Below are 16708 nucleotides of genomic sequence, written 5' to 3' on the forward strand. Positions count from 1 at the left end.
GTGAATGTAGATTTTTATTGGGTGATCTTGAGGTATGAAACTGTCACACTTTTAACTTGTAAAACATATTTTTTGTTTGAATGATCTTTGGAAATAAATCAGAATTGTAAAATAAACCCGTAAAATAAAGCGTCACCATGATTTTTGTCCATAACTTTAAGATGGAGAAAATGAACTAATCCATCACACTGAATGAGTTTCCTGTTGCTTCAGGGGATGTGATGGATGTGGCCTGACGCCATCGGACCACGTTCCTTTGATTCAGTGGATCCATTTACACAACTATATAATTAATTCTCATATGAATACAGCTGCCGCATAACACATACTGTTTGTCCACTCAGAGTACAGGAGATGACTGAGCTCAGCTCCTCTGACTGAACACAGGATGGCAGCAAAGACCAGCAGAGAGTGATACACAACCTGGTTCATGGAGTGCATGTTACCTTCTTGGTTCCTACTGAGGAGATTCATCTTTATGAGACACAAAATCTATCATAAAACAAAAGCTCAGTAATTTTCCAAAACAACTGCATATTGCAGTTTTTAGCAAATGTTACTCAAACAGGAGGAAATGATGCATTTGTTTGAGATTATTACACATTTCTCAACAATTTTGAAATTGCCACATAAATGACCTCCATCTTTTACACAAACACTACAGTCTGATTTAAGTGAGCTGACAGTTTCTTTATGTGGTTGTTGAAATTCAGATCAGTCCATAGCTACACCAAGATCACTGGCTTGATTTGTATCAAGTGTCACGGATTCAAGGTGAGCACTGACTTGTAATCTCTCTTCTTCAGAGCACAGTAAAGCACAGAGAATAAACACTGCCACCTGCTGGACTGGAACCATGGAAACAGATTACATGTGTAGTTAAGAACAAGAGTCCACACTCACTTTTATCAAACTAACATTTTATTTGTATTGAAGGTTACAGAGCATCAGATTTGTTTTCAATCAAAATATCAAAATACTGAAAATCAAAATTTAAGTATGAATTCAATGGTGTTTAACGGCCTGCAAATGTGGTTGGTCTCAGTTGTACAGGTAATATATGGCAATATTTCATGGAGTTCATTATGTCGACTAAGACGCATCGTTTCATTTATTTGGTAAGTCGTTATTTTACAGGTCCGTTATTATAAAGTTCTGAGACTGTTCATTTAGTTGGTTCAATTAGTTGATTTTATTTTATTTATTGACTTTCAGATAAATTCCCATGAAGAAATTTGCTCCATTTAAACCCCAGTGAATATTTATTCCTCACTCAAATATTATTAAACTCTATTCTTCATTTATGCTGAATTCAATGTTTGTTTTCAGGCACATTTCACATTTTTGTTTTACCTGTAATTACTACAAAATTCTTTCCAGGAAACTTCTTAGGAGATTATTTAAAAAATAAATCAGAATTCAAGGACCTGTAAAATAATGTTTCATCATGATTTTTGTCCATAACTCTGTTTAAATTGAACTAATTAAATGCCGCTGAATTAACTTCCCGTTACTTCAGGGGATGTGAAGGATGAGGCCTGACACCTTCTGACTATGTGCCTTTGACATGTTACTGATTCAGTGGATCCATTTACACAATTTTACAATTAATTCTCGCATGAATACAGCTGTTGACGTCCCAATAATACATGTACTGTATGTCCATTCACACACAAACTCTCCTGGAACCCACACAGAAATATAATCACACATAAAACGGTGCCAAACTGGGACTTTTTTTTCTTTTTTACTAGTTTCATTTCTCAAAGTCAGAATTAATTACATTCAGTGTAATTGCCTTGGTTTGCGAGTAATTTAGAGAATACTTAAAAGATGAAAGAACACAGAAGTTCATTCAGCTGGCGAGGGAGCGGGACGACGAGTCTATGATCGTTTTTTCCTGCTCTCAAAGTTTCTGAAGTTGGCTGGTCTAATCTTCATCTCTGCAAATTCAATTGAGTGTTCGTGGCCCTTCCAGTGGAACCAGTTGATCCCCTGTGGAAAAGCAGAATAGAAATCATGGGAAAATACTTCAAATAGTACAATATCCAACACACCAGAGCTGTCTCTCCCGACACCAAACGTCCATCAGTTCACCGACATGGAGCTAATTCTTCTGGAAAAATCTGATTTTGTTTCTTTTGTTACACTGAAGCTGAAAAGTAAGCAGCATCACGGACGTCAGAAATGTTTGAAAGAGAGTGGATCATTTGTTGTTGATCACTCAAATAGAAAATGCATGTTTTCAAAACAACATTAGAATGAAGAAAATAAATGCGTCAATCAGACTGATGGACTCGATACGAATAAAGTTCCCAGACAGTTTTTCTTTTCTTTTCGTGTAACGTTGTTGATTCGTTTGCCAGGGAAGATGTGAGTGGAAAAAGAGTCTTCTCTTCTCGACAGTAAAGGAATAATCTGAACTTTGATGAAACATCTGTGAACTGTACGTACCTTACTGTGACTGTCGTCGCCATATTTCCCCATGAGGTTGACACGATGACAATTTTTATACCAGAAAGCACCTTTGTAGGACAAGGCGCAGTTGGTGACAGCGACATCATTATCATTGTCATAGGTGGAGAATGGTCGACCCTGGTGGTACGTCATGGAGTCACCTGATGAAGATATTGATTGATTAGTAAAACTCCCAAAACAAAGCTCATGGTTTGATGGAATAAAAAAGAAGAAAAGAATCAATGCCACTTTAATATCTGCGTTTAGTATGAAGCTACAGGCAAGGAGTTTTGCAGAGCATGAAGGGGTTTGGCAACAATCAGTGTGCTATAGACAAACAAGGATATTTCTAATTGATCTTCTTTCCCCTTTGGAATAAACAGAGAGCAAAGCAGTCTCCTCCTTGCTGCACGCAGAGCTGATATTTTTGTCAGCTGCTGTTTTTCATCTCCTCAACTGACAATTAAGTCACATGATTCTTGTGCGTTAAAAGAGAGATGGTTGTAACACTTCCAAATTTCTCCCATCAAGAGCAAGTTACCGATCACCTGATTCACTGTGCACATGCTCAGTTTATTATTCCACAGCACACACAGCTGCACTGTTCCTTTACTGTAGTAACCTACCTGCTGTTCCACTATATGCTCCTATGTAGACTTTGTAGCGTGTTCTTGGCTCTGCGATCGTGAACTTGTCATACTGAGCGTAGGCCAACTCCCCCCTGTCCCTCATGTCCACTCGCAGCTCGTAATGGCCATTGGATGTGATTTTATGGAGGTTGGAGAGACCTATAACCCAGATATAATATGTTTGAGTCACGAGTGAGGGGGAAAGAGAGAGAGAGAGACAGACAGAGAGAGAGAGAGACGAAGGGAATATGGCTGAAAGACGAGTGCTCTTACCGAGCCAGAACTCATCATTCATGCTACCGAAGCCAGCAGTGTAGTTCTTCCAGTTCCTGAAGAATTCCAGCTTTCCGTTCTGGCGTCTGAGGAAAACCTGAGGAGGACTGACTTTCATGAGTGTCACAATAATCACAACGAGCATGGCCGAGGTCACTGAGGTGCTGCCTATCATTAGACAAACAGGCGTTGCATCACCACTATGATTACGTCCTATAAAAAAACGGCCTTTAAATTGGATTCCAGCAGGTTGATTTCCCTCACCATCCATCCTCCGCCATCTGTGGTCATGTCACAGTAAACCCGGAGGGGCTGGCTCTCCTCTCCTCCCACATAGATGGTGAACACGCCGGAGGTGGTCTCTCCGTTCAGTAAAAGCTGAGCACAGTCCTTGGGGAGTCTGTACAACTGTCCGACTGAAAAGCACAAATTAAAAAGACATCATGGTAGAGGCCTCAGAGGACACATCGTCACCCCTGTTATATAAACATATACAGTATGTGAGAGGAAGGAGCTCGGAAAGAAAGAAGGTTGCGAAAGAGGAAAAAGACAAAAGGTTTTCCATCAGGAGCAGCTCAGGCAGAATGAAAAATAAGCACAGGTGATGTGACTGGAATATCAGATTAAATGAAAGGAATTTGTATTTGAAGAAGTTAGATCCTTCTTGTGAGCATTTGGATTGTTGTGTAACCCGTCACAAGTTCCTTCCCTGGCCTGTCTTTGTTGATTTCTAGGCACAAACAGTGGTGGAAAAAAGTACTAAAGTAAAGGTAAAGTAAAGCCAACAAATAACTCAAAAGCAAAGGACTCATTCTGCAGAAGAACGGTCTCTGTGACTGACACATTCTTAAGTATCACACTATTAGATGTCAATACTGACGCACCAATGTGTAAGCAGCATTTTACACCTGTAGCAGATGTGTTTGTGCGTTATGTTTTCATGCTTACTGGTAGTGAAGACAGTGGATATATGCCGACTCCTGTGGGCTCCAGCCATGGCCTGCAGTCTGACGGTGTACTCTGTAGAGCCAGTTAGCTGAGCCATGCTGTAAGAGGAGGCTGTCGGGCTCAGCACCACTTCCTGGATCCACGCACAAAATATTAATAAAGAGCAGGACCATCTTGAAGATTTAACAAAATATATATAATTTGCATAATGGTATTTTTTAAAGGAATAACATTTGTTTTTATATTTAGTTTGACATTTCATGCCCTCAAAGTGTTGTGCTCATAGCTATGGTGATAGAAAAACAAAAACAGAACACACACATGTAAAACAGACGATGCGTTTCTTTGAAAAATTACTTTTCAATAGCAGTTTTTAAGATGTCTGAGTTTCATTGCACCAATAAGGATGCTGGTGGATGGAAATGGTTCTCAGTAACAACGAGTTTACATAATCTGTGTTTTTTTGGGGTTTAAACAAGCAAAACCACCTTTGTCGTCATTGATTTTTAGGTGGTGTGGGGACGAACGTACCCTGATTGTACCGTCAGGCGAAGAGAAGGTGAGTGTGTAACCGGTGACAGCCGCCTGCGGAGGTTTCCATGTGAGAGAAGCACCATCAGTTTGGATGTTAATAGCTGCCAGATCCCGAGGAGGGTCCACATCTGCAAATACAACATCACACTGTAGATTTATCGTTTGATAAACCCACAGTAACACATTGTTTTTTGGCCGTGTTGTGAACACAAGCAACATTATCTTTAATTTGGAGACCTGTTTCTGGCCACCTGATGAATATAATTACTCAGTCTCCTTTATCTGTGTTTTAGTTTCCACCAGCTCCTGAGGGAAACATCACGGTCTTTAGCTGCTAAACGCTCCACTATGTTTATTAGCTAGTCTCTGACGATAGAAACTTTGCCTCAGATCATATCTATCCAGACAAGTTTCCTCTCTGGACCCACCAGTGGTGAATTCAGTAACAGCAGAGTCACTCTTCTCAGATTCTTTCATGGCATGAACTCCAACTGTGTAGTGTGTTCCTGGAACCAGGGAGCCCATCTCAAACTCCACGGTGTTGCCAGAAACATGCTCCACCACCGGGGACACTGCAAGACGGAGCACACCCGCATCAGTTGATCAAATAACACGATCAAACGAAATTAATCTTGTTTCACTGATTTATAAAAACTCACCTGAATCGGCAGAGTAGGTGATGACGTAGCCGTCGACAGTGGCCACAGACGGCTGCCACAGCAGCAGGGCTGAAGTGTCGGTGACATTAACTGCAGTCAGACCCTGAGGTCTGTCCAAAGCTGGAGGACACAAACAGAAACGCAGTCTCAAGGGAAATGCCTTCAATTCAGTCTCCTGTGAACTGACCCTCAACATCAGTGTGTGTGTGCAATAAGAAAACCAACCTGTGGTGACAGTGACAGTGGTGGGGTCACTTTCCTCCAGACCCTTCACAGCACTGACCGTCACTTGGTAGAACTTGCCGGGGATCATATTGGGCAGCAAAGCCTCGAACACAGCGCCATCCACAGTCACTAACATAGGGCTTCCTGTGGGAGACGGGGAACAAAATATGGGTGCTGCACTAAAAACATCTTATATTGTACATGCAAAAACTTTAAGCGCCTTTTTAGAGGGTCGCTTCAGTGCATTTTCACGGCACTTTCCGTAAGTGAGCTGTACACTAGTTTCTGGCTAAAACAAGCCTATAACAGAAACTGACTAAACTCCAACGTTTAACCCAGCAATAAGAGATGTAGTAACCTGGATTGACCTCTCACCTCCTTCAAAGGGCACATAGGTGATGCGGTAGGTATCCACCGGAGAGAGAGGCGTGGACCAGTGAACGAGGGCCGAAGAGTCGGTCACTTCGGAGAAGTGAACTCCTCTGGGATTGCTCAGGCCTAGCAAAGTGCAAATGGATATGTGCAGACAGGAAAGCAGGAAAAACAGGTGAGTTAAAGTGAACAAAGTAACATTTCAAGGAAAGAAAGGGACCAAAATTAAACTCGAGACAAGGTGTTTCCCAACAGGTCATTTTCCATTAGAGAGACATGGAGTTTAGCCTAAACCAGAGGGATAAAGATGATTAGTGAGACTGTGGGTTCAGTTCTCTGACGGCAGACTATACACAGCCAAACCTCATTAAGTTTAGTAGTTAGTATAAAACTAAAAAAAAAATCTGTTTTTCATATACCTGTCTGAGCAACCCCAGTAATAGGTTGGGAGCGTTGGTCCAATGAGACACCGTAAAGCTCGATTTCATACTCAGTGCCACTCATGAGTCCAGTTAAAACCTTGGTCCGCTCGTCACCGCGGACGCTGTACTCTTGAGGATGGGCTAATCTTTTGCTGTCTCTTAGTTTAATCACAAATCTGTCAAACAGGTCTTCATCAGCCGTCCACGACAGACGGAAACCGTCGGCCGTGATGTCCGACACAAAGAGATGCTCCACCTCCGGCTCAGCCTCTGGTTAGACAAGGAAACACAACGTTGCAGTGGGTTTTGCTGTTTTCCCCAGAAATACTCATCAAACTTCTGAGAGACGAAGAAGATCGACAGTCAGGCAAGAAGGTTTCCAGGTGGCAGACAGGGTTTTCAGCCTGAAGGCCTTTTTGTCCACCACCTCCGATCTGGGCATGCTGAGGCGTCCGTTAGTGTAAATGAGTCAAAAAACACGGTGCAGGGACCACGTTTGGGGGAATTAAAAAGACGAGAGGTTTTTTTGTAGGTGTTTATTTATGTCAGTTAACAGGTTCGACAGGCTCTAACTGATCTGCTGGAAGGATTTCAGCAAACACCGGTTGAGACGAGGTTCCCATGCGTCCTCAAGGCCAGACTCGATGCAGTCAGTGCATTCAAAGACGATGAAACAAATGAGATTAGAAGGTAAATCAACAGACATTTCATGCTCAGAATGTCTGCTGATTTATCAGTGTTTTCCTACTTCTGATAATTTAGTTTTCTTTTAGCCTGATTTGATAAACCAACATGAAAGAGAAGTAAAAAGAGATGAGAGAGATGTCCATAGACATGATACGATGATCATGTTGCTTCCACACACATCTGTGTTATTACCAAATCGAAATTCTAGAGGAAAACACATTTTAAAATATGAAAACAAACAAATATGCTTGCTCATATTTTGGAGGTAAAGAAGAAAACAGGTGGGAGCTCCACATCTCATCCTCCCGGTGACGAAGCTGCATACCAAGAAAAAATGCTTAAAACAAAGGAAGGGTGAGATCATTCTGGAAAAGAGTTGTATCGTAAATCTGTGTTAGGGTTAGGTAACAGTACTGAGCTGAAGCCTCACCATCCAAACATGGCATTAACCAAAATCCATCAATCATCAGGCTATTTTGGTTTAAGGATATCTTTTATGAAAACTTCTATTTTTATAATAAAAAACAAAAACAAAACATGAATATCAGAATTATTCTATTTACAGACCAGCCAGGTTTTGATGGTGAAACTTCAGAATTGGATCTTATACACAGTAACTGCGACTGTGCCTTGCAGTGCACTGAGTGGTACCTGTCACAGCCACTGTAGTCAGAGGCCGAGAGAGAAGCCCTGACTCTGACACCCCCGTCAGCCTGACCTCATATCCTATGCCGGTGATGAGGCCCCAGATGTCCAGGTGACTTTGGTTTCCTGGCACAGTGAACTCCTGAGGCTCCAGTAGCCAGCCAGAGTCTGTCACCACTATTTGAAAATGGCTGAAGCCAACACTATAGGGGGGTAAATCCTCCGGCTGCAGCTGCCGCTTCACCCCCCACGACACACGGAAGCCGTAAGGGGTTATGTTGGAAATGGTCAAGTTTTCCACTTTAGGCAAAGACGCTGGAGGGGAGTGGGTTTCACAGTTTTGTGAGAGGGAACAGATGTGGGAAAGGGAACAAGAGTCCATTAGGAGCATCATGTGTGCAATGGTTGCAAAAGCAAATCAAAGAATCTGTTCTTCTAGTGAGGTATCTTTTTTTTTTTTCTCAAAGAGACTAAAAGTAGTCGTCAGCAGATTAAAAACAGAATATCTCCAGAATTTAAAGGCCACAACACATTAAGGGCAAACATGGCATGCACCACGGGGCTTCGTATTTCTACCGTAGACTGTCGAATAAAACAGATGCTGTGTCTCTTTCCTCAAACAGAAGGTTTCTAAAGCTGCGTTTACGTTTTGAAGCTTGGATTCGAGCTTATTGTCTGGAGCCACGAAACCAAAACATGAGTGAATGAGGATGTGATGAAACATCACCTCTGGGACGTCTTACAGGGAGGCAAAAATGTTACCTACGACAATAAGAAGACTTAACGTACATCACAAGATGAGAAGACAAAAGCGTCTTGTAGAAGTTTGAGTGCGATTGACGGTTTCTGAATAGAAATCAACTCTGACCTCTAGTGGCCATTAGTGGCACTGCTTCGTAACGCACTTCCTGCGTGGGCTTCAGCCTTTAGCTCACATTATCACCTGTTGTCTTTTTCTGACATTTCTACAGATAAACTCCAGACAACTCAAGTGTCAAGTCTGTTTGTGAAAGTAAAGTATAATCAATCAGCTCCTTTATCAAACCTGGAGTACTAGCCAACTGACACTACAGCCAATATTCATACAATCAATTTCTAAGATGAAATAAATCTATATGAAACTAACATTTTCTTCTATATAACATACAAAACAAAATATGAAAAGAATACAAGTTGTGCATGTCGATTTAACATCCATGTCTGACCTCTTTGGGGTTGATAAATCAAATGGTTTCAGCACCAAAAAAAGAAAAAGCTACAAGATTGTGATGAAATTAAAACCAATAGGTGGTTATGATGCAAGTCAAATTTGCTCTTAATGCATTTCAGATTTCAGAATATTCTGGTGTATTTACGCTGACAGCAGGAGACTAATTTCCCTAAAAGACACTCCAGTCCATTGAAAATTAAAAACAAAACAAAACATGATAATAAGCTTTAAACATGAGTAAAATACGTAGTACCTGTGACGGCGTGGGCTAACACAGAGGGAGTGTGGCGCCCATGAGAAATACCATACAGTTCAATGTCATAGCCTGTGGCATCCATCAGGTTAGAGATCGTAATGTTACGGGTTTCACCGGGCAGTCTGAACTCCAGCGGGTCAGACTGCTGCTCGGAGTCACTGACCCGGATAACAAAGCCATCAAAATGGCCCGACACAGTGCTCCAGTACACGCTGAGGTTATGCGGGCTCACAGACGAGGCAGCTATGGGCCCCAACTGTGGGACATCCTCTGAATAAAACAACAAGAACACGGCTTTTCAGTTATGTGCTGCTGAGAACTGCTGCAGAACAATGTGTTTGGTACATGCAGTGTCAAGAAATGCATGTAATGCGATACCTGTTGAAGCTACAGCAAATAGAGGCTGCGTGTTCTGGCCACCAGCGCTGGCGTACAGCTTAATGTTGTAGCTTGTGCTCGCTTTGAGCCCGGCCATGACTGTGGAGCGCACGTCTCCTGGCAGAGCGCGCCCCATTGCCTGCGAGGGCAAAGCAGACTCTCTGACTTCTACTATAAAGTTATCAAAAGCCTTCTCTCCTGTCCGCCATGACAGAGAGAATCTGTCTGAGGTAATGTTAGAAACAACTAGCCTGGATAAATCAGGCTCTTCAGCTACAGGGGAGAGAAAAATATGGTATATATTCATTTATTGCAATAGAAAGCATGTATTTCTCTTTATAAAAGTCCAGTGTATACATACAGTACCATGTCAACTTCACAATGCAGATAATAGCTGAAGAATATTTAAAAGCTAGTAACACATAACCCTATTCTTTGCAAGACTAATAATAAATACAGAGAATCAAAATACCTGTTGATGCAACAATACTGACAGCTCTCGTTCGGGATCCCTTGTACGTCCCATAGAGGTAGGCTATGTAATCAGTGCTGGGCCTGAGCCCTGTGACGTCGTGGGACTTAACATTGCGGGATATGTTATATTCCTTTGGCTCCATCAGCCAATCAGAATCAATAATCTCCAGGATAAAACCATCAAACTCTCCTTCAGTGGCGTTCCAGAGGATTGAAAAGCTCTCTGATGTTAAGTTTGAGATATATAGTTTGCCAACCAATGGCTGATTCACTAAAGAAAGAAACCATCATTAGATTTTCATCAAAACCATTTTGCAGAACACACATGTCCAACTTATATATATACTGTATATATATATATGTGACTGGTAGCTGGTTGGTTTGATTTATCATATAAAGATGTGCAGTGTTACAGGACACTCACCACCACCAACTTCCAATTCCTGCTAGTCTGAGTAGCTTAATAAAAGATTAAATACATGCAGGTTTTTGCATATGGAAAGTTCACCACCATAGTTCACTTAGCAGCTTTAAAACCAATTAATCCTAATTGTTTTCTTAAAAAAAAAAAAAAAAAAAAAAAAAAAAAGTAAAGATAATAAGCTGGAGAAACATCTAAAGCCAAAGGGAAATACAAAAAGCCTTCATGGTGAAAAGCTGAAGAACACTGGCCTGCAAGTGTTGATCTTAATGTGAAATGTGGTTAAGGAATGAAGGAATATAAGAGGACTAAAGTCTTTTTCATGCATATGGAGCAAGATCAGATCATGCAGTTGCATGATTTTTCAGCATAGTGTTGCACTGCATAATGTTGCACTGGAGCAGTTCAAAGCAGAGTAGGACTGAAAGTTAAACTTAAAATAAAACATATTTTTTACATGCGATGAAACCTACGTATTTACAGGCAAACATGCAGTAGACAGTTTATTAGTCAGATGGAAAACAGAGTGGCGTTACTGTTAACCTCAGATTAAATTATTAGCATTTTACCTTGATAAGGACAAGAAGGTTTAATCATTTGCCACCTAGTAGTTCAAAAGGAAATGATGATGTTTACTTTGAAGTTCTGTGAAAATAAACTTTATCAGAATCGACAAAACTAAACTAAATCTCAGTGTCACTCACACAGACTAACAGAGCTCAGATGTCACTATAACTCACGCATACAGTGAGCACTTACACATCCACGGGCAAATGATCTTTCAAGGTTAATCAATTACACACTGAATGAGGGTTGATGGGATGAAATGAGATGATCACGCGGTCGCTATGTGACGGGCAAGGGAGGGTGAAAGTTATTGGTTTGCTTTTGCAATCATTGCAGCACATCAGCGTCAAACCTGACCACGATGCAGGGGAACTTAGAGGAGGAGGAGGGGGGGGGGCGTCATGCACTTTGGTAACTGGGATGGAGACAGCAGTCCAGGGTAAGGGTGAACATTTGAGGGGCGTTTGCTTGGCTCAGTGATGAGGCACGGGCGCCCATCACCCTGCCCTCTCTCAGCTAGACAGAAACAGTGGCTGGAGGGCAAAGAATGGTTCATGGCATGTTGGTTAAGATGAAGCAGCTCAGTACACTGTGGCCAGGGTGATGGACATAGATCACAACACAGGAATTAGGTTATTATGTTGGTCTCGTTTCATGCAGCGAGGTGCCGACGCTCCACTGTGAGTGGGACAACAGAGGGTCTAGTATGTGTCTGTGTGCGCTTCACAGATACTGACTGAAATGGAAAGATAGTTAAAGAAAGTTAAAGAGTTAGGAGGACAAAACTCTGCAACACTGCAGGTCGCAGGTACCTGTGGTGGCTTCACTGTACACGGGTTCAACGAAGGAGCCCTGATACAGCCCATACAGGCCAACCATGTAGCTGGTGTTGGGATTGAGCCCGGAGATGCCCAGGCTGAAAGCGTCTCCGGACAGAGTCAGGTTCTGGCTCTCTGCGAAATTCTCCAAGTTTGTTACCTCAATGACAAAGCTGTCAAATTCCCCCCCCGAGGGGCTCCAGGACGCAGTGAAGCCGTCCCATGTAAAGTCAGAGATGGTGAGGTTCACCACCATGGGCTTCAGCTCCTCTGGTAGATAGACAGATCAGAGTGGGGTCAACTGAATGGCAAGATGGATTATAAAAATTACTCTCACATAATCGCACATTAAAAACATCAGATTATCAGGGCCAGGCTTCAGGGAAAAAAAAAAGAAGAGATTTTGAAATTAAAATCAAACTATTACCAGAATAAATGTTAAGTTATGAGAAAAAAAATCATATTTGGGGGGAAAAAAGTTGATATTAAAATACTTTAAGATTGGAATATCATGACTTTTAAATTATGACTTGAAACATAAATCAATTTCATTCTCAAGATATTATGACTTTCATTTTGACAAATACTGTGACTTTAATCTTTAAAGTGTTATAACTTTGATGCATATTTAATTTTGATATACTGCGTCTTTCATCTTGAAATATAAATGAGTTAAACCTTGAAATATTCTCACTTCGAAAACATTTCTTTAAATATTTCAGCCAACATTATTCTGAAGATATTATGACATTCTCTCTCAAAATATTATGACTGATAACATTATTACATTATTAATAATAATATTACAATATGTTCCTCAATATTGTGACTTTAATTTCAAAATCTCTCAGTTTTTTGTGGTCCTTACACTTTATCAGAAATCAGTCAGAGGTTTAAGCAAAAGAAAATATGGGATGAAATAAAACCATCTGTGGAAAAAATGTATGAATGTAATGATGATGATGATGATGGGTTGTGATGAATGCCTAAAAAAGAGAAATATTTGCTTCATGTACCTGTAGTGGCAAAAACTTTGAGAGGCAAAGAGCGCTTCCCTTCCACCAGCCCTTGTAATGTAATATCATGGTCTGTAGAGGGCGACAAACCCTCTATTTCAGCCTTCCTCACACTTCCTGGTAATGTGGTCACACGAGCTTGTGTCACCCCGGATGGAGAACTGACCTCCACCACAAAGCTATCGAACGCCTCGTCAGGCGCCGACCAAGCCAAGCTTACTCTAGTGGAGGAAACGTTTGTGACTCTGAGGTTCCTCAGTGCATCCAGGTTTGAGCTCTCAGGCTCGGCCCCAAAGCTCATCACACCAGTGTCATTAGTGGGAGGAGGCTCAGTGTTTACAGGACGGAGGGTTTGAACTGTTTCGTTATCCAGAGCGGTAGAGTTAGGGCTTGTTGGGGCATCTTTGATGCTCAGCGTAAGAACATCTGGAGAGGTAGGCTTGGGTGCTACAGTAAATAAAAGCAGGTTAAAGTATGAATTTGTTACTGGCTCTGCTGATGAGTGGAAAAGAAACAACCTGTGAAGAAAAAACTGGGTTAAAAAAAGAATACATGGTATAATTAAAATGAAATAATTCTGCACACAGTCCTGTCTTTGATCTACCGTATTCCTGTGAAGATTTCATCATTTTCTCTTGTTTCAAAAGTGGATTTATTATTCCTGTTTTTCCAGGACCACATGTTTTTTATCCTCAAGCAACAGCTAAGGCATTAATGACACTTGAGCCAGTGCCATTAATTTTTGAAGGTTCTGAGTAGTCCACTTGAGTGGAAGTACACAGTTGTCTTCAAATGGATGAAGAAGCCATGCACAGCCATGTGTTTTCCCTCCTGACCTTAAGACAGACTGTTGAGTCACTTGTTTGACATGCGAGTGACGTACGGTGTCATTTTCTCCGCCTGCTACAGAATCATTTAATTAATGTAAATGGGACTGAAAACGATGAATGATGTGGATGGAATTAGTGGCGCAAGGCTTTCAGAGAGCCAAATGGTTGCATTTACAAGCTCAAATACAGGGAGAAATCAGAGCAGCTGATGTACTCGAGGGAGAACATTGCTCTCACTGTTCATTTCTTTTTGCATTTGAATTTTGAGAAGCAACATTTTGCCACGGTTCTAAAGCCTTGGAGATGACAGATGGGATGAAGTCACATGGGTTTTGTTATGAAAATAAAATCATCTCTGTCGGGTTTGTCTTCACACTGTGTCATGCTAAAGGTTATGCATATGATGGAAAATATTTGTCGAAGGGAAATCTCGATGAGCATGCAAATCATGTCACTGCTCTGATCTAAGAAACCATCTCCTCTGAAAGGAGAGGCTGTTAAACACCAAGACAAAGTGTCTGTAATCAATATTCAGTCTAATAGAGAAGCTTATACCTGTGACTGCAACAGTGGCAAGGAGCGCAGATCTCTGGCTACTTGTGTTCCCATAAAGTTTTATTTGATACTCTGTTGATGCATTCAGGCCTTCGATTCTAGAGCCAGTGGCATCTCCAGGAAGTCGGACCTCTCTCACAGCCCATAATCGCTGAGTGTCTTTATACTCTACTGCAAAGTTATCATAAACGCTGTGAGCCTTTAGTCTCCACGAGATGTCAAATCCATCAGACGTGATGCCTGAAACGGTCAGCGTTCCAGGCTCGTCCTCAGGCGGCATCCCAGAGAACTGGGACTCAGAGGGGTCTAAATACGCAAAGCTAATGATATTGTCCTCCGAGCCTGTGGGAGTCGTTAGCTCACGGTCGTCTGAGTCAGCTAAATAAAATGTGAAAGTGGCTACAAGAAAAACAAAAAGGCACAAATCAAGAAAGCATCATTTAGGTTGTAAGGGCATCTCATTTTCTTCGTGATCGTTGCCTGGAGATTTATTTCCAGGCATCAAAACTCTAAATCACTTACTTTAAAACCCAATGTTTAAAGTTTTAATCCTTAAGATTTCAATCCTGATAAATTTGTGGTTACTGGTGGCAACAGGAAGTGTGTAATACTCGTCGTCAGGGAAACAACAGAGGAGCAACTGGTGATCTGTTTACAGTGCAGCCAAACAAATTGTTTTTCTAATAAAGAAGTCAGTTACATATAATTGATACCATGCTGCACAAGGTGTATATGACGTGGTCAGCTGTAACCTTGGTGACAATCACGCTGCGTTTCCTGTGGCTGCTTCACAATAAAAGCCGCTCTCTGTTTCACCAGAAGACTTTTAATGTGAAGCAGCTTGTCTGCATTAGTAATTTAATACAGCTGATATGGTGTTAGGAGAATCAACAGTAACCACTGAGGCTTTTATCACTAAAATAAAATGTAGTTTTGCTCTGAATCACTGGTGCTTAGGCAGGTAATGATTTACAATAAAAACTCATTTCAGTACTGAGGGTCAATACATTAAATATTTCTTCTGCCCTGAAGAAAAAATAAATAATATCTATTTTCATGAAAATCTTAAGGATTACAACTTTAATGTTGCGATAAAGAATATAGACAATTATTGATATCTGCACTTTAAAACTTAAGTGAAAGGAGAAATGAACCTTTCCCCTGTATTAGAGCCGTGAAGAAATTCTGAGGGACTTAACAACATATTTTGCATGACAAACCTTTTTAGTTCTTACTTTAAAAGGAACGTGTTATAAATTATTCTAAAATCAAACAGTGTCAAAGTTGTTCCCCACCCACCTGTGGATGCAGTTAGGGTGACAGGTGTGCTGCTCTTGTGTCCCCTCTCTGCAGTCAAAGTGTGAGTGTAACTCATTCCAGGGGTCAGGTTGGACACGACGTAGCTCGTCGCCGTGGCCGGGATCTCCACCTCCTCAACCTGGCCGTCCCTGGAGACGTACACCAGCCTGTAGCCGCTGACCTTGGCCCGAGGTTTCTGCCACCTCAGAGTGAGGGAAGTCTCTGTGGACTCGGCTTCCTCAAAATCTCTGGGAGGATCGATGTCTAACGGAAGAACGAGGAAGTAAAGGAAATAAAAAAAAATTAAGTCTTCACTTGTGTTGCATGTTCCACACAACTCATAAATCACTTTCCCCCATTAGTTTCATTTCATCACCCAAGTTGGACATCTGTGTATTTATGAAGGGCTGTGAAGGATGAGTGTTTGGACAGCTGCTCAGCAGCATCTCTCACCAGTTGCTGCATTTGTAGTAGCTGGGAGACTCTCCCTCTCATTCTTCACGGCCGTCACTCCGACCCCATACTCCGTCCCTGGCTTTAGCCCTGACGTACAGAGAGACAGAAGGAAAGTTAGCACTTGGAGGTTGTGTGTGGTCATATTTAATAAATGTTTAACTGTTTAACCCTTACCAGTGATAGTAGCTTTTGTGGTGTCTCCTGGTCCTCGCGGGAACACTTCCTCACCATGACTCGCTCCAGAGATGGGGCTGTACTTCACTCGATAGCTGCCAACATCAGCCTGACTGTTAGTCCACTCCACAGTGATGCTGTTGTTTGTCTGGGACACAGTCTGCAGGTTCTTGGGGGCATCCAGGGCTGAGATAAATATATTTATAATCATATCAGCTGCTGCTCACAAACCTTAAATCTACACACACACACACACACTGAATGTGTACTGTGGTTTTTAGCAAATACTACTCAAACAGGAATAAACGGTGCATTTGTTGGGGACTATTTTAAGATGCAGATTAATACAGATTTAGTGCTCTATTGAGTATTTCCAGCTGCAGGATGGTGTAGATAGTGTTTT

General features: G+C 41.6%; 1 protein-coding gene across 7 annotated transcripts in view; it reads right to left on the minus strand.

Moving 5' to 3' along the window:
• Positions 1-903: 903 nt before the first annotated feature.
• Positions 904-16708, minus strand: part of tnca (tenascin Ca) — a 60051-nt gene continuing 44246 nt past the window's right edge. For 2 of the 7 annotated variants that reach the window (XM_056403438.1, XM_056403437.1), the window contains 22 exons: positions 16306-16491; positions 16129-16218; positions 15676-15939; positions 14377-14775; positions 12992-13438; positions 11970-12245; positions 10168-10440; positions 9696-9968; positions 9315-9587; positions 7858-8166; positions 6517-6789; positions 6101-6223; positions 5726-5869; positions 5501-5620; positions 5270-5413; positions 4839-4969; positions 4308-4440; positions 3624-3775; positions 3360-3456; positions 3084-3245; positions 2455-2618; positions 904-1995 (listed from right to left, as the gene is read on the minus strand). In XM_056403438.1, coding sequence (XP_056259413.1) covers positions 1885-1995; positions 2455-2618; positions 3084-3245; positions 3360-3456; positions 3624-3775; positions 4308-4440; positions 4839-4969; positions 5270-5413; positions 5501-5620; positions 5726-5869; positions 6101-6223; positions 6517-6789; positions 7858-8166; positions 9315-9587; positions 9696-9968; positions 10168-10440; positions 11970-12245; positions 12992-13438; positions 14377-14775; positions 15676-15939; positions 16129-16218; positions 16306-16491 — 4544 coding nt within the window. In that variant the 3' untranslated portion in view covers positions 904-1884. The remainder of the gene's footprint in view (positions 1996-2454; positions 2619-3083; positions 3246-3359; positions 3457-3623; positions 3776-4307; positions 4441-4838; positions 4970-5269; positions 5414-5500; positions 5621-5725; positions 5870-6100; positions 6224-6516; positions 6790-7857; positions 8167-9314; positions 9588-9695; positions 9969-10167; positions 10441-11969; positions 12246-12991; positions 13439-14376; positions 14776-15675; positions 15940-16128; positions 16219-16305; positions 16492-16708) is intronic. The other 5 variants (XM_056403439.1, XM_056403440.1, XM_056403441.1 and 2 more) reach the window with 5 other exon arrangements.

This window comes from Seriola aureovittata, chromosome 18 (genome assembly GCF_021018895.1).
Source record: "Seriola aureovittata isolate HTS-2021-v1 ecotype China chromosome 18, ASM2101889v1, whole genome shotgun sequence".
Taxonomy (NCBI): domain Eukaryota; kingdom Metazoa; phylum Chordata; class Actinopteri; order Carangiformes; family Carangidae; genus Seriola; species Seriola aureovittata.